The following is a 16,103-nucleotide window of genomic DNA, read 5'->3' as shown; positions in this document are numbered from 1 at the left end:
AGGAATATCCACCTTTTAAATACCAAAGAAGGGTTTAGTCCTGGAAAGCATGAACCAAGCACAATCCATCAAAAATAAAGGTCATGCAGGACAGGCCCGTGGGGCAGGGCCCCCGGGGTTGGCAGCAGTGATGGTGAGCTCTGAGGAGGGCACCTGTCCCATTACCAGTGAGGACACAGGCTTGGGAGTCGCCTTCCTTTCATTCACTGCCCCTGGGGGGCCGGTGACTTTCCCCCCTCTTTCCTGAGGGGGATTTTTGTTTAGAAATGTTTTAAAAGCAACTTTAGATACTGAAAATGTGGATTTTCCTCTATGATTAACCATAAATACCATAAACATAGCAGGAACATCCACCTTTTGAATACCAAAAACTGAACATCCCTGGAAAGCACAGACCTGAACACAATTCATCAAGAATAAAAGCAACGTGGGGCGGTCAGGCACTTTCTAAGTTCCACGAAGGCGCTGTGACGTCAGACCCGGCCTCGTCACGTCTAGATGACGGACCTGACTAAAAGGCACACAATTTGGGTCTGCCCTGCCTTGGGTCACTCACCCAGCTGTGGGCGACCCTGAGGTCTCTTCCCCAGTGGGAATTTCATGGCCAGGAGGAGGTTCAAAGCAGGGTTTGATTCTGAAAAAGTGGACGTAGTTCAAAAATTCACCCTAAATAAAGCAAGCACAGTAGGGATGACCATCCTCAAGTTCCAAAAATATCACAGACAGAAAGAGAAAACCCTACAGAGTTCCTAAAGTCAGCATCAACTCCAGGAAGCCTTCTAAGGCACCCAACAACAAAGGTCAGAACAGTGTGTGCTGCATAGTCAAGCATCCTTTCACATACCTTAGAAGGAGGAGGACATCAAAGAACCTTCCGGAAAGTGAGACCTGTGTCCAGAAGATCCCAATAGGCAGGATTCGATGAGTCGATGCGATAGGCTGGTAGGGGTATATTAGAGATAAAGATTATAAACAATATCTCTTCAAATACAGCAGAGTGGCTGATTACTAGCCACCACCCTTCTCCCCCTAAAACTGCACAGCTTCCAGAAAACTCATTTTTCAGGTGGATCAGATGCAGAGACTTACTGAAATAGGTGCTGTGACTCCTTGGTAAAGCATGCCTCCAACAGCAAAAAATCATCCCAGACTCAGTCCCACTGTGCAAGGTTGCCGTCACCTCCAGGAAGTCCTCCTAAACACAGATTCAACACTGAAGACAAATGGGCCACGTGGCATTCCTTCTAAACCAAGCATACGTTCCTATTCCACAAAGGAGCACCAACACCAACACTGCTTTCCTAAAGTCGGAATTGGTTCAAAAAAGTTTTCTATTTGAAAGCCACTGCCTGTCACAAGGGTGGAGTCAGGCATTTCTCCGCAGGACAAGCGGAGATGGAGGGTATGTGCACAGGTAACATCCATCACCTACAAAGGGCCAGAGTCCCTCCTCTGCACTCGCAGCTGCTGAGGAAGCAATCCTGACGCCCTCCAAAGCCCCAAGCACAATTTGTCACAAATAAAGCAAACCCACATGGCCAAGCGTTCTCCACATCCTGGCGGGAGCAGGGCCACGCCCCCAGGCTGGCGTTCCCTCCGTGAAGCTCTGTCAAGAAGAAATGAGACACGGCCGGTTAGGGGGTCCGATGGTCTAAGTCACAAGTAAAGCCAACATCCTCTGTGGGCAACCTCCTTCTTGTACCCGGAGTGGGTTTTGCAAGCACGGCAACGCACAAGGGCATGGTCTCGAGGAATCACGCCTGGTCGGGTTATTTTTTTTTTTACTTGAAATGCAGGCAGCCAGGCAAGATCTGGGATAGACGTTGTGACCAGCGAAGGAATCCTGCTCAGGTCTCCTGGAAGAGCTGTGTCAACCCACCTGTTGTCTCTTCCAAGAAGTCAGCATCCTTCCCTGAGCGTCCTGCCAAGGCTAAGACGCTGGCTGGGGGCCGAGGGCAGGGAGCTGGCAAGTGTCTGCTCGCCGTGTGGCTTCATCCCCTTTCCTCTCTTGCTGCCTGCATTGCCTCCTGGAATGGCCTTCCCTGAGAGCACGTCTTGTATAAACCACTTGCCCACAAATCTTGAGGAGCCCCCTCCAAGTTTAAGAAAAAGGTACATGTTAACAGTTGAGGTACGGCCTCCAGAAAGAGACGTCGGAGACTGCCCTGGGCAGCTGGGGTGCTCCCGACAATCGTGGGGGCATTTGAAGACTGCATAAAGACCTCATAGCCTGATAGACACCTGGAAATGTTAACTTTCCCAAGCAAATTGATATTTTGTCTTTTTTTTAAAAAAAAGTTATTGGGCTGGCCCTGTGGCCGAGTGGTTAAATTCGCAAGCTCTGCTTCGGCGGCCCAGGGTTCAGATCCTCGGCGCAGACATGGCACCGCTCATCAGGCCACGTTGAGGCGGCATCCCACATGCCACAACTAGAAGGACCCACAACTAAAAAATATACAACTATGTACTGGGGGGATTTGGGGAGAAAAAAGCAGGAAAAAAAAAGTTATTAAAATAAGTCACATACTAAAACATCGGGACACCTGTGACATATTCATAAAAATTCCCATTATTATCTCATATTTGTTATTTCAATTTTTTTCAGCATATGTCTGTGCCTTATCCATTCTTTTAGAAGTAAGTTTTAGAAACCAAGGGACCAGACAGCATATATTTTGAGATTCTTTTAAAAATCTGAAAACTGTGTTGCACACGTTTTTGTTCACATTTCTTTGTCAATTTTTTAAAGAGAAAATGGGTGTTGTAGAACCTAATTTTTCACCTTTATAGATTTACCTTAGGAAACAGGATTATATGGTGATTCATTCAATAAATTCTCGGTCCTCAAAATGGAAAATAAAGAAAGAAAAACACTTGCCATCTGGTCGACCATCTGCTCCCACACCCTCAGAGGGGCCAACACTCACACCGACTCCCGAATCCAACACCGCGCAGCAAGTCCTTCGAGAAGGCATTTGATGATGAAAAGAGATCAACCGTGCAATATCTGCCACAAACAAAGCAAATACATCACGGACAACCTCCTTTCGAACATCTCAGACCAGCTTCTGTGACCCTGTTTCTCCGCCGGCTGCCAGCGTATCCTCCTGCAAAGGAAACGGATGGTGGGAGTTGAGGCAAGGAGAACGGACGCCAGCAGAGACGGAATGCTCCCTCGGGGCCTTCCTTGGACGTACCTGGGGCAGTGCAGCTAGCAGTGCCCTCCCTGACATGAGTGGCAGGAGTCGGAAGCCCTCCGAGATGGGGAAGGAGGCTCCATTCGCAAAGAGAACTGTACCTTTCATGTTCCTCGGGCATAAAACAAAGGCATCATGGGACAAATGTTCTTCACCTTCCACAGGGAATGCAGAACCGGAACTCCTCCAGGAGGCCCTCTGGGCTGAAGAGATTCTGAAGGTCCATGGGCCTGGAGGCATGTGACAGACACAGGATGCCCTCCACCTGCAGTTCAGAAACCCTGGGGAGGTGCTCCCACAGCTGTGCCTTCCCCGAGGTCGGCACCCCTCATCTGGAAGGGCGGTACTCGAACAAGTAGACCAGGTTAGCTGTGTCTGCCCCTCTTGGACGACCTTTGCTGACAGACCGCAGAGGAGCCTGACCTGAAGACAGCTGCTGCTTCTCCAAAGGTGTTTCTGCCTCCAGGAAGATCTCTGAGGGGAGGACAGGCCCTGGGGGATGGGTGGAGCAGGAGAGCCAACCATTACACAGGCATGTGCAGAGGCCAGCATGGCCCGAGAGCCACGAGTGGGACTGCCACCAGCATCTCGTCCCAGAAGTCGGTGCTGGACTGTTGTGACGGGATTTGATCTCAAATAGAAGTGCGCCTGTATTTTTCATCATAAATAAAGCGAAGAAACACAGATAACCTCTTTTTGAGTTCCAAAACGGAGCACCAAGAGTAAGCCCGGCTGGCCAAGCTCCAGGAACTCCTGCTAGGGAAGACAGACGCTGAGGGTTAGTGGGCCAGATGACCAGGACTGCCGCTTACACACTCTCTGGACCACAGCCTGCCACTTACCCCAGGGAGCTGCAGACGCCACCAAGAATCTCGGCTCAAACAGCCTTTTCTCCAGGTTGGATCTGATACTGAAAGAGGTTGACCAAGAATGATTCATCTTAAATCAAGCGCATTCACCTCTCCTCTGATGAGAACCATCCACAGAGCCGCACGGCCCCTTCTCTAGGGAGGTGGCCTGAGGATGGACTGAAGGCGGAGGCTAAGGGACCGGGACGGCAGCGTCTTTCATGAGCACACATTCTGCAGGCACGCCCATTCGCTGGTCCTCATTGGCAGCTGACGCCAGTGGCCCCTCTCTGTTGACGGCGTCGAGAAGCACATCCTTCATCCTTCTGAGGCAGAACCTGGAAAGAGGCGGGCTGGAAGGGGTCAGTCCCAGCGGAATGAGCGCTCTGGGAAAACCCGTCCCCCACGACCACGGGGACCGCTGCCTTCCACTGCAGTTGGTGGCCCCAATCAGGTCTACTATGGACGTGTGGATGACAGTCCTCCTGGGTGACAGGGCACCTTTAAAATACACGCACTGGCAACCCCCCGCGCCATCTCTGGAGAGCTCTGGCGGATGACCGACATTGGCTACTTGTTTGCTGTTATGGCTGCCGTTTAGTTGTATGGTTCTCTGGCTGCTCGCATCTGAACTCCTCTCAAATGTTGGGACAGAACCCAGAAACGTGCTTCCCGGGCCTCCCTTGCGGTGGGGAGCTGGCACGTGACCGAGGCCTCGCCAGCTGTGCCCGTTCTTAGAGGTGGACGCTGCCTGTGGTTGGACAGAGCATGGCCAGCCACCGAGCACCCCCAGACCCACCAACACACAGTCGAAGGGGGCAAATCCCCCACGTACATACCATGAGCGTAAGGACACCAAGGCCCTTCCCCAAAGTTCCAGTGGGGCCAGGGATCTCTTCAGGATGAGATTTGATACCGAAAAAGAAGTGCACCATGTTTGTTTCGTCACATATCAAGCGAAAATAACATGGGCAACTTCTTTTCAGGGACCAGAGACTAGCGCCGGCGGGCACGCGTCTGCATTCGCTCACCTCCCGCAGGCCACCTGGGTGTGACAGGACGCTGGGGGCCGGGGCGTGGTGGCGCGGCAGGGCAAACACCGTCCACGAAACGTGTGTTGAAAGCGACAGAGCCTCTGCTCCCCCTGCGGGAGGCACACGGCCGCTCCCTGCCCGCAGTGTGGCCCGGCTGGGAGGCCCCCGCGGGCGAGGCTGACGCTGGGCGTGGGGAGTGGTGGCGCCATCACAGAAAAAGAAAACCCGCCCCAGACGGCCGGCTGCTGCTGCAGAACCCCAGGAAGTCTTCACGGGCAGAATGCAACTCAGGGCACACAGGTTCCAGAATGTTCACTGTCAATGCCACAAATGTTCACAGAGAGCACCATTTCAGAGAAAACAGGATGGTCCTGGGCTCTCAAATAAAATCTTCTCTGAGAGTCAGCGGCTCCTGTAAGGCATCTCGAGAGATGGGGACCGAGGATGCAGAGTCAGTTCAGACCAGCCCCCAGGGCAGCATCAGCTCTCAGTGGACCCGTCCATCCGTGTGCTTTGCACGGTTCTGAGGCCAGTTCTCCCCGCCTTAAGGACACTCCTGGTTCCTTCGAGATGTGGTTTGGTTCTAACCGCCGGCACTTCAGCATGACTTGTGACAAATACAGCAAACCCGTCACAGAGAGCCTAAGAGCAGGGACAAGCAGATGCCTTCCTCAAAGTCAGCACCACTTCCGGAAACTCCTCCCAGGGAGAGAGGGACGCTGAGGCCGAACGGGTCAAGGGAGATGCTCAGGAGTCCACCATCCACCCTTCAGGTCTCCTGGAGAGGGGCCCATGCCGATGGCCCTTGCCTGGACACAAAACACGTGAATCACGTATTATTTGTCATTCATAAACACCAGGACAACACTTTTGAAGTACAAACACAGGAAGTCCACAAGAAAAAATCACTTTTCACCAAGAACTCATCTTAGACAGGATAGTAAGTGAACCATCATTGAAGAAAAACGCAGGTTTTCCATTCACTACAGTGGTGTGGTAGCATCTGTTTATATCCCAAGTACGATAAAACCCAACTCAAACTGGCTTAAACGATAAAGGGATTTACAGGCTTTATATAACTAACACGCTTAATGCAACTAAGAAGTGCAGATGCAGTGCAAGCTTCAGGCAGGGTTTGATCCAGGGGCTCAAACAATGTCACCCAGGTCCTGCTTCCTCTCTGACTCCCCAATATGCCCTTTATGGTACAGGCTTCTCTCTTTAGGTCTGCACAGCTCCCCCACGGCCAGTCCCAGGCACTTTTCTCTGGGTCTTTAAATGGTGGTGGGAGCTTCAAGGTTGATGTTATCATGTCACATGGCTGAAGGGGACATAGAGAGCTTACCCTGGCAGCTCTCACAGGAGAGGGAGAAACAGTTCATCTCCCAGAAGCCTCAAGCAAACAGCTACTTGCATGTCATGGGCTCAGTGGAGTTAGGGGCCCATCTTTGAACCAATCACAGCAGCAAAGGGGGAGGGATGAAACAACTCACTTAACCCTGGGCTGGGTGGGGGGGCTGTCTGTGTGTGTGAGAGAGAGGGGAGGTTTCAATACAACTCAAGCCACACGGTAGGAAGAGGGGAACTTTCATGAGAGAAGTCAAGGGGACCTGAGGAAGGGAGAAGACAGGATTGCGAAAATCTTAACGGAAGGCCACCATGAGCCCTCGTGCCTTCCCTGAAGTCGGCATCCGAACCAGGATGTCCTCGAGGCAGAAGTAGATACTGAAAAAGAAGTGCACCGCGAATGTTTCGTCACAAATAAAGCGAAAAAAACACGGGCAACTTCTCCTTAAGTACCGCATGTCAGACCCGGCGAGCACGGCTGCTTCTCCGCCCTGCGCGTCACTTCGGCAGACGTCCTGAGAACAAACGGGTCCCGTGGGAGGGCTGGGCAACACGCCTCCACGAAATGGGCCCCAGAAGGGATGTTTAACCTTCGTCAACAACACAGAAAGTGGCTCATGGACAGCACGGCCTCAGATGCAATGGAATGACCTGGGGCCTTGACAGTGTCACCACTGCTGGCTAGCCTTAGCTCGAGGAAGCGTCCGCACGGCGGACAGGAAATGGGGAGTTCCTGAGTTATGGCTGAATAATGAATGAAACCCGGTTCTCAGTGGCCCATGTGGACGCCTGACCTGCTGGCTCCATGACCCCCCTTCACCCACTGCCCACCATAACCCCTCATGCTCACGGGGGAAGTGTTACCTCCCACCCTTTGTCTTAGGGGCTGGCCATGCGACTTGCTTTGGCCCTGAGATACGGGCAGAAATGTGCCAGTTCCCGGTCTCAGGCCTTCAGAGCCGAGGGGTTTTCACTTACTGTCTTGTGGCCCTGCCGTTGCTGCGAGAACAGTGGGCCAGCCAGCCGAGGACGACGCCGAGGGACGGGGCGGCACATCTGCACCCCTGAGGCCTCTCTCCAGAAGCGGTCCTGGGTAAGGGCACGACACCTAGCATTAGAGGACGAGGAGATGCAGGCCAAACAGAACGTGTGGTCTCCCGCGAAACATTCACACCCGCACCTTCACTGATGACGACGCCAACCTCCCTTCTCTGAAGCTGCTGTCACATCCAGAATGCGTCTTAGGTAGGATGTGACGCCGAAAAACAACCCATCTCTGGATCCTCACAAGTCAGCCGAAGGGGGAAAACAGACACAGAATGAGTGATGGCAACAAAGCCTCTTCCCCCAAGTGATGATGGTGGACCTGAAACCCATCCAGGGAGAGGCTAGCCTCTAAGCGGTCATGGCCCACAAGGGGCATGAGAGCCACACTGCCAGCTCCTCCGGCCTCATCCATTCACTCACCAGTAGTGGTGCAGACACCGACGGCCCTGCCCGAATCTGGCCTCCCATCCAGGACATCCTCCAGGGTGGTATTTACCACTGGAAAGAGATGGGCCATGTGACACTCATCATATACGTGGCAAGCTCCTCAGACAGGCTTCAGGGACCACAGAACATAGTTGACATCACAACCACAGACGCTCCCAACATTGGCACTACTGCACACACATCCCAAGCCCCCCCGAAAACAGACTGGACCCCTGAACCAGGCAACACCCTGCATTCCACACACGCTATGGGGTGGGCCTGCCCCTGGCAAGGGTCCTGATACCAGGCCCTCTTCCTTGACATTTTCTGTGATCAGGCTAATAGTCCCCCTGGGCAGGATTTGACACAGAGATTATTCACTGATGATTGCTTGTATTTACTTTTAAAAGGTGGGAAGGGGAGCCCCCAAAAGGGTGACCCCTCCTGAAACACTGCGGATTCACACTGGCCCCAAATCCTCCTGCATCTTCTCCAGAGTTGCCATGTGCACCAAGATGCCATCCCACAGATGGACTGGGTGCTGATGGATAGTCAAACGGGTGACCTACATCATAAATGAAGTGCACGTCACCGGTCTACCATCCCCTCAGCTACCCTGCAGAGTGGATGGCACTACAGTCCCTTCAGTGATGCTGCCAGTGTGTCCAGAATGCCATCGGAGCAAGACCCCACAGCTGAAGAGCCACCACCCACCCTGAGTCATCGAATGGATGAAAACCACAGTGAATAACCTCCCTCCACCACAGAAACATGGGCCCTTCTCCAAACTTGGCTTCCCTTCCAAGGAGATGTCCACAGGCGGCTGGATCCTCAGGGCCGCACACCCCTCACCCCTCACTTCCCACATCACGTCACACAGTCCACCTTCCTTGGGCCTACTCAGAGTGCAGCGGCAAGGTCCCCTCCCTGAAGGCCGCATCAGGAACAGGAAGTGCCTCCAGGGTGGGATTTGATACTAAAAAAGAGGTTTCCCGTGTATGTTTCATCATAAATAAAGAGAAGACAACACGGACAACCTCTCCTTCGAGTATCGAAGATTAGCACTGATCAAAAAAACAAAAAAAACCAAAAACAAAACAAAACAAAAAACTTCTGAATCTTCACTGACGTTGGTGTCACCTCCAGGAAGTTTTCCCAAGTCTACATTGTACCAGATCAACTGGATGTCACGTGTCCTATATAAGCGGAGAGCCTAGAGTGGCCTACGCAGGTCAGCCAAGAAACCCTTTAAGACTTGATACTGAAAGACGGTCCTGTGAAATCATTTCCACCAAGACAGAGGACATTTAGGGTACAACCTCTCTCCAGGTACTGGGGTTCCTGAAGGTGGAGCCACAGCATCCTTCTGGAAGTCAGCCCTCAGGAAGCGCCTCCAGCACTGGTTTGCATCCTGATGTCAGTGCAGGAGGAGAGAGTTCACACGTAAATGCTGCATTCTGCGGTCAAGAGGCAGGTGACGTGGCCTGCTTGTGGCTGACACCCAGGCAGCTGCTTGGAAGTGGCCAGGGGTCCAAGCAGTCTCCCAGACAAGGTGCGATTCTAAAACAGATGGACGTTATCCGGTTAATCACATGTAAAGCGAGTGCTCACTACAACCTCCTGCCGCGGGAGGGCAGGGAGGGCTGGGAGTGAGGCCAGGCCCCCATCCTCCAGATGAAACACCACTTCACACCTCCCGCTGCCTTCCATTTAATTCAGGAGAATTAAGGAATGAAAACAAACTTCATTTCCCGAAGTTATTTTGCCAAATGTTTGCGCCAACTCTGAGTTGGCTTTTCTGTTTTGCTATAAAAGTCCTTTTATCATAATTTTTTCATTGTAGGGGAAATATTGCTATCTCCGGACTCTCTTTCATTTCAGTAGGGAGGCCGGCCAACCCGGATAGGACTGGAGAGACGGGAGTCAAAAATCAAGGGAAAGCAAGTTCCAGGTTTCCTCTTAATCCAGTTGTGTGACTGCCCTGCCCTCTCCCCTAAGCTGACCTCTAAAGCAGAGGATAAGAGAGTCACTGAGCTGTGCTGCCTCCTGACATCCTCGCAATCTGTCTTTTGACTCCTGCTTAACCAGCAGAGTGCCCAGTCTGCGTGCACTCGGTGGCCACCGGCCCTGGAGAGCTCAGAGGCAACGGTGTGCTCACTGCTCTCACATTTCCTCCTCTTTCACAGCCCCCGGGCTCTTTACAGGTGGAAACAATGACGATTGGGCATCAGCTAATAGGAGATGCCATCGCACCTCTTCTGGCTTTCATCAAAGTAAGGTTGACGTGGAAAGACCTGGCCCTTCTTGAGAACCCAATGCCCCTTCCCCAAATGCCACAAAAGAGCCCAGAACCCAGAGTCACAGCCTACTGCCATCAAAACAAACGTACAGCCGACAACCCACCTCTGTGCCTTGGCCTTAGAGCTGGACGAGAACCACCTTCTTTCCCGGGCGGTGGCGTTGCCTCCATGACGTCCTCCTGGGAAGGAGCGTTAGCATCAGACACGATGTGCAGAGAGAGGGAAGCAGCGGCCTCGGCTCACTCAGCCCGGGCTGGGGCTTACAGCTTCTGTCTCGTCCAGGAAGGCTTTCAAGGGGTGTTGGATACTGAAGAGTGGTCAGCGGGAATGACTTGTCGTAAAAGAAATGAATACACCCAAGGAAACCTCTCCTGAGTGCCACAGAGAAGAAGCGTCTACAGAAGCACAGCCTCCTCCCTCACAGCAGCATCGCCTGCTAGCGCTGGATTGGATACGGTGGTCCGTGGACCAGGCGTGTCCCTGGTAAAGCACTTGGCCTGTAGGCGGCTTTCTGCTCACTTTTCCTGGATTAGAATTGATGACAAAGCCCTTTCCCCCTAAATTGGCATAGCATCAAGCATTCCTCCAGATTTAAAAATAAATCAGCTCCAGAATTCATGTTAGAAATAAACAGGTCCCACCCCAGACCAATTCCAGGGACCCCCAGGTCTCATCTTGATCTCGAAACCAGCTTTTCTTCCCAAAGATGTCATTATATCCAGAATATCCTTTCAGAATAAACTGCAGGCTGAGGGGCAGTGGTCCAAGCCACCGACATTGTCTGCCCAGGGCATGCTCTCCATGCAACAGGCATTCACCTAACACGGGCTGCGCTGACTCCAAGCCCATCACTGAAAGTGGCAAACACCAGCCATCCCTCCAAAGTGGGCTGGATACTGACCTGGGCTGGCTTTGTGTGATCTGTCAGAAGCCAGACAAATGCAGCCACAGATGACTTACCTGCGTGTTCCCGGGCATGGAGCTGCCATGGGGACCACCGCCTTCCTCCAGGTGGGCATCGCCTTGGGAAGTCCTCCTAAGAACGGACAAGACATTGAAGGTTAGTGGAATAGGGGATAAATGGAATAGGTCACCATTTATTCGTGTCCACAGCGCCCCTTCCCTGAAGCTGAGATCTGGACCAGAAGGCCTCCAAGGTGGGATCTGATACTGGAAAAGAGGTTAACCAGGTTCGTTTCACCCTCACTAAAGAAACAGAGACCTAGAAAACCTCTCTTCAGGTACCAATTAACACCGACATGAATACCACTGATTCTTCCCCCAAACCTGACATTCAGTCCTGGAGGTCCTGTTAACAGGGATTGGACACTGACGGTTAGTAGAACAGGTGACATCAGTCATAAATATAAGGCACAGGGTTTGTGCTCAACCACTGATTTCTGCCCACTGTCTGGAAGCTGACAGTAACGCCCCTCCCCGAAGCCGAGGTCTGGACCAGAAGGCCTCCAAGATGGGATCTGATACTGGAAAAGAGGTTAACTAGGTGTGTTTCATCTTCATTAAAGAAACAGAAACCCAGAAAACCTCTCTTCAGGTACCACTGATTAACACTGACAAGAACACTGATTCTTCCCAGACTTGACATTCAGTCCTGGAAGTCCTGTTAATATGGAGCTGGACACTGCACATTAGTCGATTTGCTGGTGTAAGCCATTAGTTGAATGCATGCTGTCCGTCTACCATCCATCCAAGTAGCCCAATGGAGCTGACCCCAAAGGCAGCCGGAACCTCCTGAAGTTGGCATCATGGCCAGAGGGTGGTAGTACTATAGAGAGGCCGGGCACCAGAGCTGTCACATTTGTAGTTAACCCCCAGGGTAAAGTTTTCTGAGGAACCATAGAAAGACACAGATGCCCCAAGCCAAGGCTGGCTCCCGCAAAGGTCCTCCCAGGGACTCCCCAGATACTGAGGTGTGTTGGGCCAAATGATCTGTGTCATAAATAAAGTGCACCCAGTCTGGTCAGCTGAGCACTTTAGCACTTTGGAGAGGCACAGACAGCATGTCCGTTCCCCTGGGTTTGGAGGGCCTCACATCTAGGAAGCCCTCCAAGGAAAGAGATCCTACTGTAAATAAGTCCACGTGGGCCATATCTGGCACATGTACAGAGAACGCCTTGCAGATGCTCTCTCCTCCAAGTCTAGTAGAGGCCAGCTGGCCCTGGTTTATCGTCTCTTTCCCCAAAGTCGGCATTTCTTCTGGAAGTTCTCCAAGGGGGGTGTTAGATACTGAGGGTTAGTGGACCAGGTCACAAACGGCACAAATAAAGCGTGTGCTCTCTGGTCAACCATCTCATGTACCCAGGCACGTGTTGATGCCATTCTCCTCGTCCGCAAGTGACCTTTGCCCTTGAAGCCGCCAAACTAGAGTGGTTTGCTGAGAAGAAGGCTGCCACACATGAGTTATCGTCACACACAAGACAGACACATCACAAACCCCGGTGAGTGGCACTGAGCGCAGACCTAGTGTCCCCACCCGACAGTTGATGTTAGCTCCAGGAAAGCTTGCCAGGCGGGATTAGATACTGCAAAGAGGTCGACCGTGTAATGTGCGCCATAAATAAAGCGAACGCGCCACGGACCACCTCTCTCCAAGTACCAAGCAGCAGCAGTACTGACACCAGGACAGTGGCTCTTCCTCAAAGCTGATATCACCTCCTGGAAGTCTTCCAAGGCGAGATGTGATATTGAGGAGAAGTAGACCATGTGTCCTACGTCATAAATAAAGCGTACACAGCATGGTCAACCGCATCTTCAAATACCATGAAGTGACGCTGACCCAGCCTCTCTCCCCTTAATTTGGTATTGCCTCCAGGAAGCCCTTGCAATGTGCATCATGAATTATCAGCAATCGGCAAATGGGGCAATGACCACAAACCCATGTCCAATGATGCTACCACCTCCAGGATGCCCTGCAAGGCTGAGATTGGGTGCTGAGTACTGGTTGGGGAACTAAGTGGCCAATGTCATAAATAAAGCATGTGGTCTACAGCCAATCACCCAGTGACCTCTGCTGGAGAGCGCCTACCACACAGACCCTGCTCTCAAGTTGGCATGGCCTCCAGGAAGTCCCCTAAGTCTGCCTGGTGCTGAGAATTAGTGGACCATGTTGCATACGTCATAAACAACACGTACACTTTATGGTCTACCATCTCTCTGTATCTGTGGACTGGTACTAAAGCCAGACCAATGTGTCTCCCACGAAGTTGGTTTTGCCTCTGGGATGTCCTCTGCGACTGAATTTGATATTGAGAAGACGTGGACCATATTACATACGACCTAGAGACAGCGCATGCTCTATGGTCAACCGTCTTTTCAGGTACCGTGGAAAGGGCTGATGTCAGAACCGGCGTCTCTTTCCTCACGTTAGCACCACCGTCGGAAGCCCTCTGAGGCTAGATGCAGTATTGAGAAGAGCCCACCATGCAAGGCCTGCTAGAGATGCAGTGGACACAGCACAGAGAAACCCCTCAAGGACCCCGAGTGGAGATGACGCCGAACGAGCGCTATGCCTGATACTTAGTGTTGCCTCTTGGAAGCCCCCCAAGGTGCATTTGCTGTTATGAAAAGGTGGACCAAGTAACATGCGTTGTAAGTAAAACATATGAAGCATGGTCAACTTCTACTAAGTATCCCAGAGCAGTACTGGTGCCAGAAGTGGCACCTCATCTCCAGAAGTTGACATGACCTCCCTGGAGACCTCCAAGACTGAATTTGATACTGAAAAGAAGTAGACCATGTTACATACGCTGTTAATAAAATACATGCAGTGCGGTCGAACCCTTTCTAGGTACCGTGAGGTTGGTGCTGATGCCAGAACCAGTGCTCCGACTCGACTCTGAAGCTGGTAGCATCTTCAGTAAGCTCCCCAAGGCTGGATTGGAGATAGGGAAGAAGCGGGCCATGGAATGTGCCTCGTCTGTAAGCATACACGGCAGGGCTGATCAGAGCTTCGTGGAGGATCAATGTTGAGTCCAGAGCCAGGGCACCTTCCTCAAGATGACTAGACTCAATATGGAAAAAAGATAGACTGTACATGCATCGTCAATGAAAACAACGAGTCAGTGTGTCTTCAAGTACCTGGAGTGGCATCGTCTCATGTGTACCCAGATCTGCTCTACGTGGGTGCTCAGTCCTGAAGCCACCTGAGGACAGCTTGGAGGATGACGAGGCAGAACGTGGAACATCCCTCCTTCGTCAACATTCGCGGCACTGACCACCGTTCTTCAAGTACTACAGGGGATGTGCCAACGTGGAAGCAGGACACCTTCCTGGAGGTTATCATTGTCCTAGGGAAGCCCCTGAAGGCTGTGTTTGACACTGAGGAGAAGACTGCGTTGCAAGCATTAACAGGTTAAGTACACATCTAACAGTCTACCATTCCGCCAAGTACCACGGAGCAGGGAGGATGCTGAGGCCAGTGTCGTTTCTCTGACTTCAGGCTCTCTCCGGGATGGTTTGGATGGCTGGGCTGGATACCAAGAAGCGGTTTACCATCCCACATACATACTCAAAATGTATGTGGGACGGTAAACCATTTCTTCAAGTACCGCACGATGGGAGTGACGAGTGGAAGAAGGCTCACGTTCACAAAGTTGCCTCTGGGGACCTCTTCAAGGCTGCATTTGATGCTGAGAAGAAGCAGGTCATGGTGTATACTAAACAAGAGTTGCGTAGTCAACCACGTCATGGAATGCCAGAGAGCAGCACTGATCCCAGAAAGAATCAAGATCTCCTCCCCAGAGATGGCGAGCTTTCCCGAGGCAGAACTTGATATAAGAAGAGCGAGAGTATGTCATTTCGCACCATGCAGAAAAGAACATGCCATACAGAAAACCATCTCTTCGAGTGTCATGGAGAGGGCTGATGTTGGGTCCAGTGGCGCCTCCCCGAAGATGGCGTCGGTTCCAGGAGCCCCGAGGATGGATTTGATACTGAGGGTTAGTGGACCGTGTTACATACGTCACAGATAAAGCGTACGCTATACGGTCTACTATCTCTCCAAGTACCACACAGGGACGCCGAGGACAGAGGCTGAGGACACGTCCTGATAGCCTTCCAAAGCTGAGGGGAATCAGAGGGCAGGTTGAGCACAACACATGCATCATGCCACAAGCACACACAGGCTAGAAGTCTTGTTTCCACTGTCAGAAGTTGACGCTGATGCTGGAACTGGTGGCTTATCCCCAAAGCTGGTAACTCCTCCAGGAAGCCCTCCAAGGCTGCAAGTCCCACTGAGCAGAAGTGGACGATGTTATGGATTTCATCTTTCCAGAAACACTGATTAAGTGCCTACTACGTGCCAGGCACTGTGCTGGATCTGAGGGAACGGGGAGGTGGGCATAGAGGGAGGGTGGGCATGGCATGTGGCTAACAGAACTGTTGGGGGGAGTGGTGAGCAAAATGAGAACTATAAGATGGCCTATGTGCAACCACAAAGAGCACCTTCTAGTTATACTGAGCAGGCCAAGCAAATAGTCTCAGGGCACGTGAAGCCCGGGTCGTGAGCCCTAGTTTGGGGCATAAAAAATTATGCCACAAGGAAAGACTGACAGCCATTTCGGTCTCAAAGTCTGGGCATCTCCAGGAAGTCCTCTTAGGCTGGATTGGATGTGAGGGGTAACCACCATGCCATCTTCGTAAACAAAGCAGATGTTGTTTTGGTCAATCCACTGCCTAAAGTCAGGACCTTCATCTCATCCCTAATCTTGGCTCTGCCTCCAGAAACCCCTCTGAGACTGAGTTTATGATCGATCAGAGGTGGACATTAGTACCAACAGAGGCCCTTCAACCTACAGAAGTCTCTCTTCAAAACCACAGAGCGTGATGGAGGCTGGACTGGTGGGTCCCCCTGAAGGTGGCAGTGGTTCCATGAAGCCCTCCAAA

At 52.0% G+C, this 16,103-nt stretch overlaps 1 protein-coding gene across 1 annotated transcript in view; it reads right to left on the bottom strand.

Moving 5' to 3' along the window:
- Positions 1 to 5,024: 5,024 nt before the first annotated feature.
- The window catches only part of LOC103560441 (uncharacterized), a 41,825-nt gene continuing 30,746 nt past the window's right edge, over positions 5,025 to 16,103 (bottom strand). The window contains exons 15-20 of the mRNA XM_070594562.1: positions 11,160 to 11,235; positions 10,303 to 10,378; positions 7,894 to 9,459; positions 7,607 to 7,702; positions 7,405 to 7,515; positions 5,025 to 5,888 (exon numbers count right to left, since the gene is read on the bottom strand). Of these exons, the coding sequence (XP_070450663.1) occupies positions 9,317 to 9,459; positions 10,303 to 10,378; positions 11,160 to 11,235 (295 nt within the window). The 3' untranslated portion in view covers positions 5,025 to 5,888; positions 7,405 to 7,515; positions 7,607 to 7,702; positions 7,894 to 9,316. The remainder of the gene's footprint in view (positions 5,889 to 7,404; positions 7,516 to 7,606; positions 7,703 to 7,893; positions 9,460 to 10,302; positions 10,379 to 11,159; positions 11,236 to 16,103) is intronic.

This window comes from Equus przewalskii, chromosome 25 (genome assembly GCF_037783145.1).
Source record: "Equus przewalskii isolate Varuska chromosome 25, EquPr2, whole genome shotgun sequence".
NCBI classification, from domain to species: Eukaryota; Metazoa; Chordata; class Mammalia; order Perissodactyla; family Equidae; genus Equus; species Equus przewalskii.
This window is presented reverse-complemented; position numbering and strand designations above follow the sequence as displayed.